Raw genomic sequence first — 20,745 nt, 5'->3', positions numbered from 1 at the left:
TTTGTATTCAATTTTGATGAAATGTTTCTATTATCATTCCCCCCCAAAAAAAATCAACAGATGAATCGAAAGTGGAATGTGTGGAATGGTAGAAGTGTTACTGTTAACAGAACCTCAAAAGTTCATGATAGGAATTGCAATAAGCTTGCGTCTTCATTTTTTACAATTTTATTATGCTTCTTGACTTAGCTACTTATCCATCAGGATAAGGATCAAAATACGAAGGGAAAACGATTCTTTTCATGCCCATAAGAGTTGTTTTAGTAATGTATTCAGTGCAAATGTTTAGGTAGAATGAAAAAAAAAAATGTATTGGTAATAAATATTCAATCTCCATGTTGCGTTTTAGAATCTACTGATTCAAGACTAGGGACAATAGGAAATAAAGAATAATAGATAATGAAAATGAGTTGTCAGTGCTTATAAATTCAGAATTAAACATATTGCACTATATTTCTTGGAAACCATCTTTCTTTTTTATATATCGTGAACGCTTTTGCTTTTCTGTTTATAACTTCAAGCAAATAATAGGGTTGTCTGAAAAGTTCTCGGCCTTCGACCATAGATGGCAATACTATCAGCAAGATTTTTTTCGTCAGTTGGTACTTCTGTCATAAGCATCTGTCTGAAATTGCAAGTCATTCTATCAAGTAGTTTGTTTTATACAGCTGTCTGAAGCAAAAGTGTAGTCTGTATCCCTTGAAATGGATGAAATTGAGTATCGTGCGGTTATAAAATTCTTTGTAAAAGAAGGTTTAACGCCAAAAGAAATTCATTCGAAGTTCATAGAAGTTTTTGGGCACTCTTCTCTTCTTTTTCGACAATTAAGAAATGAGCTGCCGAGTTTAAACGTGGCCGTACCAGCCTTGAAGATGATCCACGTGAAGGACGTCCAAAAAGTGTAACAACACCAGAAATCATTGATTAAGTGCACGATATGGTATTGAATGACCGGCGAGTCAAAGTGCGTGAAATTGCTGAGACTATAGGCATTTCAAAAGAACGTGTGGGATATATTTTGCATGAAAAATTGCAATTACTACAGGGACGGGATAATGGCGCTGGAGCATCGCTGGAATAAATGTATTAGTCTTAAGGGAGATTATGTTGAAAAATAAAAAATAATTTTGAAATTATATATTCGTTCTTTCAGTGTTATGCCGGAAACGTTTCAGACCACCCTCGTACGTTCAGAATTGAATCTGAAAGGGCAAAAATCAAAATCCCATTCATATCGTATATTTATACATGCCGGACTATAGATGGATGAGAATGGTATATTAGTATTATTCCATGAGAGAAGAAATCAATACTAGGCTGAGATCTGCATTATTAAAAGGGTAAACAATCACCACAAAATATTAGACGAATCAACGGGTTTTGTCAGAAGTATTGCTATTCTGATCATCGTCATCGTATGTTACGCTTTCGCCAGGCCTACACATTTTCTCTCGTAAGCTTCCGTAACCAATAATCCCGCGGAATAGGTTGGTTACTCCTTATCCCAGGTAGTATCCTATGTCTGTCAAAGCGTGTGTTCACGGGCCGGTTTGTCTGCTTTGCAGGAGGAAAAATCCCAGGATAAACTGGGGAAGAATCCTGCTGTCCACGCCGAAGACCGGCTAACTTGGCTATAGCTGAGGAAGATCCTTAAGCTCCTCACGTCGTCGACAGGAATGGAACCTACGACACTCCTTCCCCAGGCATGTGGTTGCAAAGCGCAGAGCCACTAGGCTAACCGCGCGGGATGGGCATGTGAATTCTTTCTGTGAAATTTTTGGCGATAATAAAATGCCTCACCGTCGCTTCCTTCTCAGTCCTGCAGGTGGAAGAAAATGTCAGTTGATGCAACTAATATGAAAATCTCTAAGGAAGATGAATTCATTATTAGAAAAATTCGACTAGAGAAAATCAACATTTAAAGAAAGGATATTTAAAAAAAGCAGAATGGTCGATGCCATTAGGATAGCGAATAAAGAACACCAAATGAATTTTATGGATCCACTTAAAAAGCTTTTTCTTTCGCCAGAAATTAGAAAGAGGAAATTTGAAGATGGAAACTCTCTAACATAGTTTATCAAAGGGGGAAATACACTTATGCCACATTCGAAACGAAAATAGTCAAAAAGTGCTCATTTGCAAAAACTAAGATGAGCACTTCTTGATATAGCTAAAATTTGAGTTTCAGCTAAGAAAATTAAATGATTTTTCAGCTTGAGATGGAGATGAACCCCAAGGAGATTAGAACTGTAATCACGCATATTGTAAAGTAAATCTGGAAGATATTCGGAGGTTTGCGTTCATTATTATATGTCCGATTCTGACATGTACTTACAAGAGGTGTACAGGATATTATGATAGTACTATATGAAAAGATTACATCATAAACTGCCAAGCGGCAGTTTTTCTCCAAACTATTTCCCCTAATTTTCCTCCAAATGATATTTGTCAGGACTCTGATATTATCAGATAACATAATACAGTCTCCTAAAGCATGCTTTACTCTATGAAGTAGCGTGTATCTTGGCCTTCTCATGGATCTTTTCTCCCTGCCATCCTGGTAAAAAAAGAAAGAAATTGTTTTGTTAACCATTAATCACTTAAGTGAAATTAAGTGAAAATCTGAAATGAGCTCTTCTAATATATTCCTTAATGCTAACAATATGAAGATTGTTTCTAATATCCTAGTTTTTAATATGATGCTGTCACGAATGCCATTCTTTTACTCTGCTAACCTTTCTCAGTAATCTCATATCTGTAGTCTGTGGTCTTTGATCAACAACAACCATTAGTCAAGGTTGGTTTAAATTCTATCTTGTATACATTATTGTTTTGAATAATTTCCGTTTATTCAATATAAATTTTTTCAGCTGACTTCTTACCACATTTGCTTTGCTAATTTTCTGTTATTTACTTCCATGTTTAATTTGTCATCTTCACTAAAAATTGTGCCTAAATGACTGAAATATGTTACTTGTTCTGTAGGTTCTCCATTCAGGATGAACTTCATGTTTTCCATATTTTTGCTTATTTTCACTGTCTATGGTATTTTGATTTTAATGCTATAGTTATTATACCAGTTATTTTTAGTAGGGGAATCCTACAGACTTGTAATAGATTAATTTATGGATATTACTTCATCTGCATAAAGAATCAAGATTAACATTTCCAATTTTTATATCAGGTTTAATGCCACTTCCTTCGTAACGTGATACATATATAGATGTTGAATAACAGTAGCAATAATGTGTACTCTTTCTTGCCTTACCTGATTTAACATGAAACCATCTTGCTGTGCCGCCGGCACAGCAAGATTAGATTTGAAGGAGCACAGTACCGTCTTCAATTCTAACTGCTGATTTACAATTGAAATACAGACTATCTTTCTTTGCTCAATATACTGGCATTGCATTTACACCATATAAATGCAGCGTTTTGAATATCTTTTCTCTTGGCTAGTTATCATATGCCTTTTCCAGATATACAAAACTTATATACAGATTCTTTTTATATTACCATGATTTCTCATAAAGCAAAAATCTTATCTTGACAACCTCTGTTTCGCCCAAACCTAGCTTTGTTCTTCTTCAAGCTTTTCTTCCACAGGGAAGGTGCAGGAAAGGTGTCTTCGCTCATCACAAGCTTTCGTGAGAGAAACCCAAGTTAAAAATTTCGCAATTTGAAATATTCATCTAGCGCCTTTTATTCCACAAATGCAGGCGAGGCTGTATTAGCCCTTTCTAACTTTTGGAGACTTGGGGACAATCTATATCCACATGTAGCCAATCAGAGATAGCTGGCCGAAACTCTCAATGATATTAAATTTTGTACTGAGAAACGAAGTCTAAATATGTAATAAAATAATAAATAAAAACCAATTCATTCTGTAATGAATTTTATTCCCCAATGGGAGTAGCTCTTCATTCCGTTCAAGTAGTAACATTTAAATAATGAAAATATCGATGAAAATGTCTTACATTTAGTGAATTATTCGATTTCGATACAGGCGATGTATTAATTTTTATACATTAATTCTTTTTTTTAATCCTTTCAAACAACTCTAGTTCTGAAATGTATTTATTTATTAACATAGTTTTAAATAAATAAAATACTTCATTGCGTTAATACAGTCTTTAAAAAATTATTTATTGAAACGAATGGGAAGCGGGTTGAAATGTTTGCTTTTAAGATAGAGGGAAGCTCTATATAAAGTTTGGAAACTAATGAGATGAGATTTTTAGCAATGGTTTGGACATGTGCGTATGCATGCGTGCTTTAAAATAACAACTACTCAGATGCAATTTTCAATATGCATGCATGAATGCATGCACATTTTTTGATAAACACTGCTCAATCTATTGTTTTCAAAGCTTTATTAACACAAGTTACAGATTTAAAAAAAAATCATTAACGATTAATAAGGTTTCATTTTTTTTATTAGAGGGTGGTGATTGATAAATATCTATTAGATTTTTAAAATTTGCTTTCCTTATATTAATATTTATTGTTATAATTTCCTTGAAGTCATTCCTTGACAAAATTGCCAATATTCATTAATACACATTTATATAAGTTTTATTAATATCATTCACTTCAATTTTTTACTGTAATATTTATTTCAAATTTTAAATTGCATTATATATATATATATATATATATATATATATATATATATATATATATATATATATATATATATATATATATATATATATATATATATATATATATATATATACAGAAAGTTTTTTAACTTGTGGCCTATGTATTACGAGAATGTACAAAAGAATTAGCAGCTCCTCTAACCAGAATGTTTAATTTAAGCCTCAGTCCTAGTAAAGTGCCAATAGAGTGGAAAGAGGGAAAAATAGTTCCTTTGCACAATGGAGGCTCTAAGACTGAGGTTGCAAATTATAGACCAATCAATATATCTGTAGTGGTGGTTAAGATTTTGGAGAAATTGGTTAAAATTAGAATTCAGGACTGGGTGAACAGCAATATGATACTTTATAAGGGGCAACATGATTTTGTGAAGGGTAGGTCTTGCCTAAGTAATTTGCTTACTTCGTATAATAAAGTAACAGTGGAGTTAGATAAAGGAAATCCTTACTCAGTGATACTGCTTGACTTTGCAAAGGCTTTTGACAGGATTCCACATGGAACTCTATTACATAAATTAGAGCAAATGGGTTTGGATCCGAAGATAGTGATTTGGATTAAAGGATGGCTGGCAGACAGATATCAAAGAGTGGTTTACGGAGGAGCTGAGTCCAGGAAAAGGCAAGTGACTAGTGGTGTACCCAAGGGCTCAGTTCTTGGTCCTCTATTGTTTAATTTGTACATCAATGATATTGGAAATACCTTGAATGGAAATATCCACTTGTTTGCTGATGATGCAAAATTGGGAAGAGCAATAATCAATTCAAATGATGTGGATATTTTACAGGATGACTTAAATAGGCTGACGGTATGGACTGAGGTAAATGGCTGTCAGTTCAACATGGCTGAGTGTAAGGTGATGCACTTCGGGAGGATGACACCGCATGCTGTTTACTATATTAACGGAACTGAACTGCAGGAAGTTGATGTGACAAGAGACTTGGGAGTTATTGTGGACAGAGAACTTAAGTTTAAAGGGCATATTGCAGAGATTGCCAAAACATCACATCAAATTACATGGTTGTTGAGGAACACACTAACAAGCAGGGATAAGGAAGTTATTGTTCCACTCTATAAGGCATTAATAAGGCCGCATTTGGACTATTGTCCACAAATCTGGTCGCCAGGATTTCTTGGTGATGCGGAAGTGGTGGAGAGGATTCAGAGACGGGTTACAAAGTTTGTTGCAGGTCTGTGGGATGTTCCATATGAGGATAGATTGATGATCTGTGGGCTCCAAAAACTAGCTGAGAGACGTAGGAGAGGAGATATGATAGAGGTATTTAAATATTGTTAAAGGGATTTTACAGGATTGATACTGATGATATTCTTAAGACCAGTGCAGGATGTGAGAGAACGAGGGGCCATCCCTGGAGATTGTGTAAGAGTGTGGTTAACAAGGGTGTTAGGACTAGATTTTTTACTTGGAGGGTTGTGAATGAGTGGAATGCTTTGCCAGAGGTGGTTGTGAATGCTTCAACTGTGAATGAATTTAAGGAGAGGTATGACAGCTATTGTGTAAATAATGGTTAGTGTGTCAATGTCGGGTCTCCCGCGATGAGTGTTTTGACTCCATGGAGACACCGTTAAAATAATAATAATAATAATAACTTGGGTATACTATGTTAAAGATGCCAAGCAATTTTATAAGCTAGGTTTTAATCCTTTATTTTCCAAGTAAGCAAACAGACAAGTAAGTCAAGTTTGCGCCTGCACGTAGTGCAAGCCTGAGGCAACTCGTGGTAAAGGTGGCGTAAGCTCCGATCACTTTCCTTAGTATTTTCCCCTAATGCAAAGCACATTCCCTTGCAGAGATGTATGATGCTATGCATTAAAAGCAAGGGCCACTACCCAGACCGGTTTCTCTTTGTTTAAGTGCGGGGATGTGTCTCCAAAAACTCGTAAAATCCCTCAGATTACCCAATAATGAGCGACCCACAGAATCAGAAAGTCAGAAACTCAGTTGGCTCTACACCATGGCAGGTTCCCCAACCACCGAGCAGAACCGCTAATTTGCTCATCTGGAAGGGTAACAGCAACAGCTTTGCCTCAGTTAACTTCACAGGATACAGCATTGCCATTCATTACCACACCACGCAGGCCGTGGGTGACAGCAACAGCCCAGCCTCAGTTAAAACTTCACAGGATACAGCATTGCCATTCATTACCACACCACGCAGGCCGTGGGTGACAGCAACAGCCTAGCCTCAGTTAAAACTTCACGGGCTACAGCATTGCCATTCATCACCCAAGCTTCCAACCGGTTTCGACCTTTATTGAGGTCTCATCAGTGGGAGCCAGACCATAAAAATGCCAAGGGTGAAGTCATGCAGAACTTATAAATTTTACCTAAACAAGTTGCCACAAGGTGCTTTGACCTTATTAAAAAAAATCTCAGGATGAGAGTAAGAAGTAGAAAGTTTTTTAACTTGGTTATACAATGTTAAAGATACCAAGCAATTTTATAAGCTAGGTTTTAATCCTTTTTCCCAAGTAAGCAAACAAACAAGTAAGTCAAGTTTGTACCTGAACGTAGTTCAAGTCTGAGACACCTAGCTTATAAAATTGTTTGGTATCTTTAACATAGTATACCCAAGTTAAAAAACTTTCTACATCTTACTCTCATCCTGAGATTTTTATTTAATAAGGTCAAAGCACCTTGTGGCAACTTGTTTAGGTAAAATTTATAAGCTCTGTATTACTTCACCCTTGGCATTTTTATGGTCTGGCTCCCACTGATGAGACCTCAATAAAGGTCGAAACCGTCTGGGTAGTGGCTCTTGCCTTTAATGCATAGCATCATACATCTCCACAAGGGAATGCGCTTTGCATTAGGGGAAAATACTAAGGAAAGTGATCGGATCTTACCCCGCCTTTACCACGAGTTGCCTCAGACTTGCACAACGTGCAGGCGCAAACTTGACTTCCTCGTCTGTTTGCTTACTTGGGAAAAAATGGATTAAAACCTAGCTTATAAAATTGCTTGGTATCTTTAACATATATGATTTATTTATTTATTTATTGTTAATTAACAGAACATTCACAACATTTTATTCTGACTTCTTGGAGGGATGGACAATCGTCTTTATTGTTCCTTTATATGTTACTGCTAATGATGGCATAAATGTTTAAGTATATATACAACAGTGTAAACATTACAGGTTAAATTACTTAAATCGCAAGTTAAATTAACCCAATAAATTGATGGAACTATAGGAATAAGTAATTGTATTTATATGCGAGTTATAAACGCAAAACAGATCCTAATCCCGATATGAATTTCCGCTTATACCGCAGGTGGTAACAGCTTGTTAGTAGTACAAACCTGCTTTCCTAGAAGACAGGTCTGCATCATTTTAAATACGTAATAAAAATGTAATAAAATATATTTACAAAAGCTAAAACCGTTGACTATATTTCAGTATTAAAAAAATAAAATAAAATAAAATAAATATATATATATGTATGTGTGTGTGTGTGTGTGTGGAAACTGTATTTTCAGAATTTTGAGCAATATTATTGCAAGAGCAGCATTTATTACATAAAGCACATGCATCTATTTTCCGGATGTCACATGTGAGCAAGCATCCTTCAAATGCTATACGGTATTTAATTTGTTTCAGTACGCGCAGGTTCTTAGGATGCGAAGTGACGAGTAACGTTTCTGAATCTTACCTAGTAATGGCAGGGATATTGTTAAGCATCGCAAGCGAAATGTGTTACTTTACTTAATTTTAACTAGGAAAACTGTCAAGTACACATTTCATCGATTGAAATAAACAAGCAGAGACGTCCGTTATCTACAAATTGTGAAATGGAGGTAGGAGAAGTTCGAGTTGCTGATGATAGCGATTTTCAGAAGCTGAAAGATCTTTTAAACACAAATGATGGGTGGAAACAAGAGTATACTAAACAACCAACAGTTGTATGGACCAAACCGGTACCCGAAAGCGAATTTAAAATGATTAAGGCAAGTGTATTATAATAAATATGTTAAGTAGTTTTTTTGCTGGGATAAAAATTTAATTTTCTAAGTTATACCCCCCCCCCCTCTTTTAAACTATTTATTTCTTACCCATACATGGCATTGTGAAGTTGAAAGAGTATTGACTTTTTTTTTTTTTTTTAATAAAAACAAATTTGAATATAGTATTATTAGAAAGCAACTTACTGAAAGTCGTCGTCGTTTATTAGATTCTGTTATCTATCATCGATATACCCATATCAGTAACATGACTGATTTTTGTGTTCCCATGAAAATGTTAGAGGTGTCGATTTTGCCAAAGATTGTAGTGTCTTCACTTTTATTATTATTTATTTTTATATGCACAAATATTTATATTTATCTGCCAGTTATTTCCCCCCCCCCCACACACACAATACTTATACAATACAATCATACAGTAGTTTTTAATTCATGGTGATTAAAATTGTCAACAGTAATTCAGATTTTTTATAAATAAAAAAAAACAAAATCGAATCCTATTAGATAATTACAGAACAGTTAAATTAACATCAGCATTGGTTAAACACTTTGAGCAAATGACAAGCAAAAATACAAAATTCATTTCATTACTCAAAGACATATTCTAAAGTAGAAGAATAAGGGTGACTTCCTTCCTTTTAAATATTTAATTTTCAATGCATTTTGCAGAATAAAAATTTGAAATATTATTCATGAAATGTCAAAGCAAGCTGTATTAATAAAAACATGAAATGTTAGATTTTAACTATTTCTCAGGCCTCTCAATTACCCTACTTATTATTATTATTATCAGCAGACCTCCATGGCATCATGAGACTCAGTCTTGCACTTCCAAATACAAAGATTGGAATTATTGCTTAAAACATAGTTTTAGGTTGATCATGCCTGATCTGTTAGGTTTTTATGAAGAAGTAGCTGAACTACTTGAGTACTATATTAATGAAGTTCATGTGAGATTTTAATAAGGCTTTGACAAACCAAATTGCTTTGGAATACTTAATAAGTGTGTTGGAAATTTGTAGGAAATTTTATGATAAAATAAAAATGCTTAAACAGTAGAAAGCTAAAAACAGTAAATGTTCAAATTGAATTTGATGGATTTCTTGCAATCAATACTCGGGGCTCTTGTTTCATGATTATAGTGACATCTTGGCAGGAGACTGATGACACTGAGTTTGTGGAGATTGTCAATTTTGTTGAACATCAAGGACAGTTGAGCATTGAGAAGATTGGAATATTAAGTAATCAAGATGTTAATAAGCTGTTAGAGCCCAATTAGATTTTACTGTATGATTTTACAAGAAAAATACTGGGCGAGATTTCACCATGATACTAAGGAATTAAGAGCTGCCTTGACTTAATTAGAGGCTTGTCTCTAGAAAAGGAGCAGACAAGGAGAGGTAACATAATATTACTATTTCATATGTGGGTTACTAAAAATGAAGCATCGAGATTATATTTTCCTATAGTAGGTTTTGGAGAGGCCTACTTAGGTCACTCAGTATTCAGCCCTTTGACTAGAAAGACTTAGAAAATAGGAGATTTGTTTTCTTAAAAGTTATCAGCATTTTGTCTCATATAAAAGGTAACAGTTATATTATGACTGCAAAAAAGAAAAAAATATATTTTGCTGATAATTATTGTTTGGGGAGAATATTAAAGAGTGATGATGATGTGCACTCCTTTTGGATTTGAGTAGATTGACAGGCATGAAAATATGCAACAGAATAAGAAAAGCTGATATCATGGGGAGTCAAATGAATTAAGTTTTCTCTTATCCCATATAAATTTGTCAAAAACACAACTAGCTGCATACAAGATGTTGTTCAAACCAATTGTAACTTATTGATCTGATTGCTGGGTTAAAATAAAACAGTTGAACAAAAACTAGATACCATAGCTATGAGAGTTCTGAGAAAAATTACGAAAGTGTACAAAAGGCAGCAATGGAGAATCAAAGTATCCTGTACATCCCTTGAAGGTGCATATCAGGAATTTGATATGATGAGAATGTTAGTAATTAATTGGGATTGTTGTTATTATGTGCCATTCAATGTCTCTGATTCTTGGTGATCTTATGAATAAAGGCTCTCCATCCCACATGATCTCTTATCTTTTTTGTCAGCAGTTCAAATTGTAGGTTCCTTTATGTCATCCTCTCCCTATTAAGCCCTCAATCTTCCCCAACATAACTGCCTTTTCCAGTGATTCATCTGATTATATAATATGTCCAAAGTACATTAACTTCTGTTTAACGACAACTGCCTCCAAGGAGCATTCTGTCTTTATGTTGTCCAAAACTTTCTTATTAGTCATTCTTGCAGTCCATTAGATTCTTAATAGTCTCCTCCATGTCCATAATTCAAATGAATCAATTCACTCTCTGTCTTTCCTATTAATAATTCAGCTTTCACATCCACACTCACTACAGGAAATACAATTGCTTTAACAATTCTCTAACTTTCATAAAAGTTGTCAGATTTAAAATAATTTCTTTCCCTCCATCACTATCCTTCTTTTAATTTCATCTTTAAATTAACCATCATTTCTTATTCTAGACCCAGTTAATCATAACTTTCAACGATCTGTATTTTATCTCCATCATGAATTCATCTAAATTGCTATAAGCCATCACTTTTGTTTAGCTGATTTTTCAATTAAGCCAAACTTGGTTTCTGTCCCTCTTAACCAGTAGATAGAATCAGTTGCTCCAGATCTTTCTTAGTTTCTGTTATGGGGTTGTATTATCTTAAATGATATAACACCCCAAAGTTGCATATCTTAAATTATTTATTTTTCTGCCACCAATCTTAATTCCAGCTTGGTCTTTGGCTAAGTTAGCCATTCTCATAATATATTTACTATAAATATTAAAAAGATAGGGCATCAATATTCAACCCTGCCATCTCCTTTTTTCCATTCAAACGCCATCTGTTTCTCCAAAGACTGTTTTCATCGAATCTTCTTGGTTGTCATACAGCTCTCTTATCAAAAGCATTACTCAGGTATTCTTCATTGATCTCATTACAAATTCAAAGTCTGTTGTGATCCATGCAATCAAAAGCTTTCTTATAATCAATAAAACAGATGAATACTTCCTACTGAAATTCTTTTTTCTTTCCATAATCAATCTCATGTTTACTATCTGGTCCTAGTTCCTCTACCTCTCCTAAAACCTACCTGTTCTTATGGCATTTCTTTTTTTTTTTTTCATTTCCAACAAAGGCTGGAGCTATATGTTAGCTCCAGCCTTTGTTGAATCACTTTTAGCATAACTTTACTTGCATGTGAAATTAAAGTGATGGTTCTATAATTCTCAATCTCTTCTTCCTCTTGTGACTTATCTATTTGGGGTTGGCCTTTTTATGTGATATGACTTTATGTGCATTGTCGCAGAGCGTGACATTGGGGGAGGGGGTATTTTATGCCTGTAGAAGTGTGTTCGGAACCAGTTTGCCTGTTCTGAGGGACAAAAAACCAGAGTTTCTGGGAGAAAAAACCCTCCACCTCCATATGAGACTGGCTAACTCGCCTTTAATCGAAAGCGACCAGTAAAGATTCCTCACATCATAGATGGGAATAGAACCCATGTCTTTCTGACCAAAGAGCTTCATCTATACCGAATGAGCTACTGAGGTTCTTATAATTCTCAGTCTATGAGATTTGATTTTTTTGAAATTGGGATGAATATTGATATTTTTCAATCTCTAGGCTAGTATATTTTATTCCAAACCTGTTGACAAATTTCAGTTAATTTTTTGAAATTGGGATGAATATTGATATTTTTCAATCTCTAGGCTAGTATATTTTATTCCAAACCTGTTGACAAATTTCAGTTAATATATTCACTACTTCATCCCAATCTGCTCTCAATAATTCCACTGACATTCCATCAGCTCCAAGAACTTTTCCTTTTGCCAACTGCTGCTCCATTGCTGATATTAAAGTGATATCACTTCACTTTTCATTATCACAGGTTCCTCAACAAATTTTCTCCCTTTAAATTCTCCTTCAATATTAATATCTTTCTTATACAAATCCTGTACATCTTTTTTTTTTTTTTTTTTTTTTCATTGCTGCTTCTTCCATCAAACATTTTTCCAAATTACTTTTACAGCTCCTCATCTAGGGATAAACCTCTCTGTAACTTCATTTATCTTTCTAAACAGATCTCATGTAGTGTTGCTTTCTTCAATTTTCTTGCACCTTTTGTTTAGATGTTTTCCCCTATCTTTTCTAGCCTATCTGGAAATCTGCACTCAGTTGTCTAACCCTTTCTTTGTTTCTCTGAAGTTTCATTTTTTTTTCTTTCTTTTGCTATTTGAATAGCCTCTTCTGACAGCCATCTGTCTTTCTTTATTTAGCCTTCTTTGCTTCTTCTAGTACTGAACATTTTGTTTTTTTACACACAGTTCTTCCAATTTTCTTGCTGTCCTCTCCAAACTTTTTAAATACTTCATTATTATGATTTAAATTAAATTCAATATTGTACTTTTGTTTCTTCTCAGCCATTAATTTCAGTTTATCTTCAGCTATCAATAATTTATAATCTGTTCCACAGTCTTCACCAGGTAGTGTTTTTGCTACTTGGATAGCACTTCTCTGCCTACTGCTGGCAACAGTATAATCTGATTTCTGTATTCACCATTAGGTGAAGTCTGTGTGTACAATCTTCTTTTATGTTGTTGAAAGTGTTTTCTATATTCTCTAACTATGAATACTATTACATTTATTCGAAGGTGTCATGTCTAGAGCAATACATCATGAAATCATCAGTATGAAAGTGTCCCATTCCTGTCCATCTCAGTTCGCTGATTTCTAAAATCTTGAGCTCTTCTCATTTTTTTTCTTTATCAGTTCCAATTTTTCTTGATACCTGCTTCTTACATTCCATGTTCCTATTTTATGTAAATCAGTAAAGTGGAGGCATCTTCCTCTGAGATTAACTGTATCAGAAGTTGAATTTCCAGAAGTCTTTGATCCAGCTTCATCATTCTTGTTAATTTCATTGGAAGTCCCAGTAGCCATGTCGATGCCTTCTGAACTGAGTGTTCCATCTTCCAGCACCATATGACAATAATTGAAGCCTCTGTTCATAAGATTTTCTTGGCAAAATAGATACAGAAGTGGGATACACTTCTGTATATATTATAAATGGGATACCAGTATTATATAGTTGATATGTAAGGATTTGCTAAAATGATATTGTAAAATTATAATTATTACATAACACCTCCAGGGAGTCCAAAGACTCATCGAGGGAGGGCACCTACTCTGCAACTCTCTGTCTCCGCCAATCCATCATGCACAACTACCTTCATCATCTACACCAGTGGTTCTTAACCAGTATTCCTCAGAACACTTGTGTTCTGCGAACTGGTTACAAGTGTTCTGCTGGTGAAAGATGTCACATGACACAGGTCTGAGTGTAATTGGCTACTTTGGATAAAAATGTAGAGGGAATTATTTCAGTTATAACAGAACAATTAACAATATTGGAAGAAAAGATTTCAAGTTACTTCCCTTCCTTAAATACACACAATTATGACTGGATACGAAATCCATTTTGCACAATTACATCAAGTTGTGAATTTTTGTTACAAGAAGAAGAACAATTAGTTACCTTGTCAATGGATTGTACTCTAAATATGAAATTCTCTGAAATAACTCTTGAGGAATTTTGGATTTTTATCCAAGCCGAATACCCAGCTCTCTCCACAAGAGCACTGAAAATTTTGTTACAGTTTTCAACATCATATTTGTGTGAGCTCGGTTTCTCAATGTTAACCCATATAACAACTAAAAAGCATGAAAGACTTCCTAATATAGACAAAGAGATGAGGGTAGCTATATCACATATTAGACCTCATATTGCTGAAACCTGCAAAAGCCAACAAGCTCAAGTATCGTATTAAAATAAGTTCCATTTTTATAAAAGGCAAGTCCATGCATTGTTAGTTTTATGACCCTAATGCTTTTGATGTTCCCCAAATTTTTCTTATAATTAAAAGTGTTAAGAACCACTTATCTACACCAACGCCATCTACCGCCCACTACCACCACTAGTATTTTCACAGACAATCACAAACATCCATGCCCACAGCAGGATTCGAACCACTCGACCAACCAGGCCAACAATAGTTTATAAAAATGAATAAAGAAATAGTAGGTTGTGTGCAATGGTGGGTTGTATTGTAGTAAAATAGAACTAGAACATTGAAAGATCAGTGTCAGAATGAAAGAGTGGAAGAACATGATCATCACAGTTTATAATAAATTTAGTTTAATCCTTTATCCAAGTGTGAGCAAACAAAGTTTGCGCCTGAAAGTATCTTCAGGACTGGGTTAAGATGGTACACACCAGGGCAACTCGTTGCAAAGGTGGAGCTCAACATCACAGTTTAGTAATTAGGAATAGAATAGATATGATTGATAGTCATAAGTTTTTGGAGAAGAGCCTGCAGAAAATTATTATACAGGTGCCAGCAGGGAGTCCAAAGACTGAGTCCCACTTGGCTTTCCCCCCCCCCCCTCAATTATTGTACCTCTTCTTAAACTCATTCATAAATGATGCACTTTGGAGTAATTCATTCCACTCACTCAACCAAAAGAAAATTTTCATGGCAAGCAAGGAATCATTTGAAGGAGTTCCCCCCCCCCCTCCTACACACATGCACACACTATTCATTATCTCTCTTAAACGCATTCACAGATGATGCACACTCACGTAATCCATTTCAATTACTCACCGTAAGAAAAATTTCACATTTTTAATCATACTCTTATTAAATGTCATATAAATGATTTATATGGCACAGGTAGGTGAAATCTTTCATTATATGGTTTCCTCCTGCCATATAATGAAAGATTTCACCTACTTGTATCATATAAATCATTTCACTAGTCTGATGCTTCACCTCATATTCAACATTCCTGATAGTACCTCAGTTGCTAAACTCTGTACACTCTCCACTATTTTCTTATCCCCCAAGACATTCGGGAGAACAGGTCCACATTAATCCAAATATTATCATCACTTCCTTGTGAAGAGGCAGTGATATCCTGATTCTTGCATATCATTGTCCTGAGCATCAGGAGATAATTTTTTTTGAAATTATATGAAGATGTGGTTTAACAAGGGAGTGGCAGCAAATTTTGAATAAAGAATGCTAGATAAGTGAAATTGTGTGTTCTCAACTGAATATACAATCATTAAATTTAAGACTAATAAGTGGAAGTCGTTATGGGGAAAAGTATTCTGTAATGCATTTATCTACAAAAAATTTTTAATATTATCATGAAATAAAAATGTTATGATTCAAGCTGATTTCACAGGCACTTGCAATATAGATGTTAAAATTTGATGATGCCCAGAATTTTAAAGTTAAACACACATTCAAATTATGCTCTTTATGTATACCTTGTTATTAGTTTGGTTTGGTGTTGCAAACTGAATTGCAAAACATTGCTGTGTTTCAAAAATGCCAGTGATATTCTTTATTTGTAAGAAACATTGTTCAGCATGATTTAGGTTGAAGATAAATTTCATGAAGTGGCTTCAAAAAATACCATGTTTAGTCTTTAGAGCTAGGTTTTGGATTATATAACCCTTAACTCATCTGCATTACTTAAAATATGATATACTCACAATAATAATAATAATATGATAGGTTTGACCTTTTGGGGATGGGATTTGCATAAAACACACATGTACACAGAGCCTTCATAGTTTAATCAGTATCAGTAATCTCTTTGGTTGGAAAGATCTAAGTTTGAATCCCATCTAGGAAGCGAAGAATCTTTACAAGGACCTTTCAGCTGAGGGTGAGTTAGCCAGTCTCATGTGGAAATAGTAAGGTTTATCATTCCTCAAAACAAACTGGCCAGAAAAAAAACACACAATTAACAGACAGACAGACAGACATACACTGTCCTTATAGTCTTTGTTGCTTCAGCCATAATTCAAAACAGCTCAGTCCAACCCATCATCAGACCTCCACAGAGTCAAACACTTACTGATGATCATCAAGTCCCTCATATCCTCCTTCAGTGAATACCAATCATGTATGCACCTCATCCTATCCTTACTCTCTAGATTTCAAACCTTTAGTTTTTGCAATAATTAATTATGTATATATATATATATGAAGAAATCTGGAGAATGTGCTTGTGAAGAGATTGAATAAAAGAAGTGAGGAGGTGATCTGCAGAAAGTGTGATATTTTGATGGAGGGCAAGATATCAGTAAATGAAAGTAGAGAATGAGAAGTGAATTTAGACAAAGAGCATGAGATTGTCATTAGTGTTAAACAAAAGAATGAACAAATAAACTTTCAACTTCAAAAAATTAAGAATAAAAAGTAATAGTGGAATATGATTGTGCCTGATATAGCAAAGTGATCAAGATTGCAGGAAAGAAACAGCATGGATGATGATGATGGAGCAGAAGCAAGCATGACTGCAGGAATGAAAGAGAATATGAATGATGGAATGACAAGCATCATTGCAAAAATGAAAGAGAAATATTGCCAGACTGAAAGAGAGCAAGTGTGGAGTAAAAGGAATGCAATTTTTTAAGAACAAGTTGCTCTGGATGAGAAATTAGATTAGATGTTCAGATACAAATGAAAGGGTGCAAAACAATAGAGTGAAAGTAGAGAAAAATAGGTAGTGAATACCTCAAAATAGTAATTTATGGCGATTCCATTATTAAAAGTGGGGGGGTGAATGAAAGGATGCACAATGTGTTTTCCAGGAGTGAAGATGAGCAGGAGTTGTGCAAACAGACAATTTGGATGGACAGAAGGAGGATGTTGAGGAGAGTGAAAGATAACACTGTGGTAAGAAAGATTGTTGATCTGTTCCCAAGTTATGAGAATGAAGAGTCAAGATGGCAAGCAAGAATTGTGAATAAAATATTCATCATCATCATCATCAAATTCCTGCCATGTACCCTCAAGGGGTGTACAGGATATGACAGTACTACATGAAAAAATTACATCATTACTAACTTCCTATCTACAATTTTCCTCCAAATCAGTCTGTTACTTGTCAAGACTCCAACATTATCAGATCTTATATTTCTATCGTCTAAGGCACTTTGTACCGTATCAATCCACCTATATCTTGGTCTTCCTCTGGGTCATTTTCCTGCCAACCTGGCAGAGAACACTTGTTTTGCTAATCTTTCCTCTCCCATTCTATTTAAGTGACCATACCACCTGAGATTAGCTCTGCTAACGCATTCCTGGATGCTGACAATGTCAAGGTCTTTCCTAATATCCTCATTTTTAATATGATATTGCCATTGATGCCATCTGTTCACGCCTCTAATCTTTCTCAGGACTCTCATATCTGTGGTCTCTAGTCTTTGGTCAAGTGTTTTACTTCTGACCCAGCTCTCAGATCCATAAGTTAAAATTGGTTTGAACACTGCCTTGTATACAGCTAATTTAGTGTTCCGACTAATTTCTCTCTTATTCCATACGAATTTATTCAATTGACTTCCCACCATACCAGCTTTGCTGATTCTGTTGTCTATTTCTATATTTAATTTACCATCTTCAGTAAAAATCGTGCCTAAGTAGCTGAATTGTTTTACTTGTTCCACAGGTTCTCCATTCACAACACAGTTGACATTTTCAATGATTCTGCCTATTTTCATTGTCTTTGTCTTTTTATTGCTGACCTTCATACCATATCTCTTGCAACAGCAATTGAATTTAGTCAGAGAATCTTGCAGACTTGTAGTGGATTTATATAGAAGTATAACATCATCCGCATAAAGCAAAGAGCTGACATTGCAGAGGTATGTGCAAAATAAAGAAGTGCAATTTGTGGAACATACTTAAGGAGTGAATAGAATTGTACAAATATAATGGATTGCATTTAAATGGATTTGGTCTGGGTCAGTGAGAATGTTGCTAGAAGGAAGTGTAATGAGTGATCAGAAGTAAGAGGTGTGGAAGATCAGAAGAGTGTAAGTGAGGCTGAAATGCTTGCGAATGAAGGCGATAGTAGTGTGAGAGATGAGGATGAGAGAACAGGAATTTCAGAGGGACAGTGATAAGGAAGGTGAATGTTAGAATTCTTATTGAATGTGTTTGAAGATTGTCAGCATAGGAATGTAATGGCCTGGGACCTGGCCCGTCTTAAGGCATGGGCACTGAGCAGTTGCCAAAGGACCCTATGCTGCCATATTGTTCATGAGAGTGTATAAGTTATTCAACCTCTCTCTGGAACACTGAGCTAAGAAAGAGAACTGAAGATGGTGCACAATACATTAATAACTAAAATACTTTTCAAGAATCAGTTTCACAGCACAATGGGGAAGCAGCGTTTGAACTGGCTTTCACTCGTGCATGGAAAACAACATCCTGAAGACTATTGTCTTTAAGCCAATTATAAATCAATTCTCTGCAAAGATAGTTTGCAAAAGTTTGTGTTGATTAATCCTTGCTTTCCGGCATATTTTTTATGTTTAAACATTAATTTTGCTAAAAGTACCAATAAATCTATAAGCTTAATTTTATTGACTGTTTACATTTTTATTCCCCTAGGTGGGTGGGTAGGGTCCCAGTGCATTGCTTTGCCCAGGGGCCTACAATACTGTTAAGATGGTACTGGCCTGGGATATAAGGGATATAGTTGAATCTTGAGAACACATATGGGGTAAGTAGTGAAAAGTTGAGTGGGAATAAACAGTGTGGAGAAATTATAGCTGAAAGGTGACAAGGATGAAACTGTTTATAGACCTTAAAGTGAATTGCTGTGTTTATTTACAAATTTCAGGCTTATCAGAAATAAAGGAATTATTTCACCAATTGAGTTTATTTGCACAAAAAATTGTTGGAATAAGTGAAATGTGGTTTTGAGGATGAACCATGGGAATAGAAATGGAGGATACAATGTTTTGTAAGAGAATATAAAGGAGACAAGAAAGGATTAGTGATGTTGATAAATTATGTCTGTGAAAAGTAGAGATGCAAAAGGGAAATGGTGGTGGTGGTTTTGAGGAAGTATGAGGTAGAGGTTGATGGGAAGAGATATTTATTTGAATGTTGCAATAGGTCAGGGAATATGGAGAGTAGCGATGAAGAAATATATGGGCAATTTGGGTTAGTGAATAATAAAAGGGTGATTTTAATTAAGATAATGTAGATTGGGATGGAGAAATTAATTTCTTGAGTTATTGAGGGACAGCTATCTTAAACAGTATGTAATGGAGGGCATATGAATATCAAGAGTCTTATACCTGATCCTATCATCAGAGGATGTGAATGGGTATCACATCTCACTCCATGTAGTGAGAGTGATCACTTTTGTGGTGGTGGCAGCCATATGAAAATGTCTGTGGGGAAGAGATATATGTGGAACTGCACGGTTAATGAAGGATCACTACCAAAGACTGTTTTTTTTTTCAACTTTTATTGAGGTTTCATCAGTAGGACCATACCCAAGATGATAATAAGGCTAATAAATCAGTGTAGAAGTCATATATTTTTCATATGGGTAGTGACCCTTCCCATAATGTTTTTGCATTCTGAGCTACTATTGATGTGAAGTCAATTGCCTCTTTATACAAGTAGACTAGTTGCAAAGTTACTTCATTTTTTCTTACACTTAGTAAAGAATTTTTTTTTTTAACTGCTGGTTTTCATATCAAAAATATTACAGTAGTCATTCAGTCTTGAAGACTGAATAACTGAAAGCTGTGCTTAACATCATCTGCCTGATGTTAACTTAGTTTAGTATTTTTTTATTCTGATTTCAGATTTAATGCCACATTCCTTTATGATGTGATCCATGTAGTTGATCTATAAATAAAAAGGGAAGTAAAGCCATCTAAGAATTAGAGATTACTTGGTCTTAATCCCTACTGAGATTAAGACCAAGTAAAATTTATACAAGCATACTTGAGAAGAGACTAAAAGGAATTGAAGGAAAACTCCTGTTTTAGTCATGCAGTTGATGAACAGTTGAAATATGGTACTTTTGCTTTCATTTGATTTTATATCAGCTCATCTACCTGCCTTTAATTATAACTTCAAACTCATAACTTAAGGTTAGGCTGTATATTGCTCTGTGTATTGTTTTCCCTA

The 20,745-nt window shown here is 34.8% G+C and overlaps 1 protein-coding gene across 1 annotated transcript in view; it reads left to right on the top strand.

Moving 5' to 3' along the window:
* Window positions 1-8,281: 8,281 nt before the first annotated feature.
* The window catches only part of LOC150097992 (START domain-containing protein 10-like), a 148,753-nt gene continuing 136,289 nt past the window's right edge, over window positions 8,282-20,745 (top strand). The window contains exon 1 of the mRNA XM_090406185.1: window positions 8,282-8,629. Coding sequence (XP_090262311.1) covers window positions 8,474-8,629 — 156 coding nt within the window. The 5' untranslated portion in view covers window positions 8,282-8,473. The remainder of the gene's footprint in view (window positions 8,630-20,745) is intronic.

Source organism: Typopeltis vanoorti, chromosome 16 (genome assembly GCF_054136105.1).
Source record: "Typopeltis vanoorti isolate ZY-2024b chromosome 16, IOZ_Tvanoo_1.0, whole genome shotgun sequence".
Lineage (NCBI taxonomy): Eukaryota > Metazoa > Arthropoda > Arachnida > Uropygi > Thelyphonidae > Typopeltis > Typopeltis vanoorti.
Note: the sequence above shows the minus strand (reverse complement) of the source record. Positions and strands in the feature narration are given on the sequence as shown.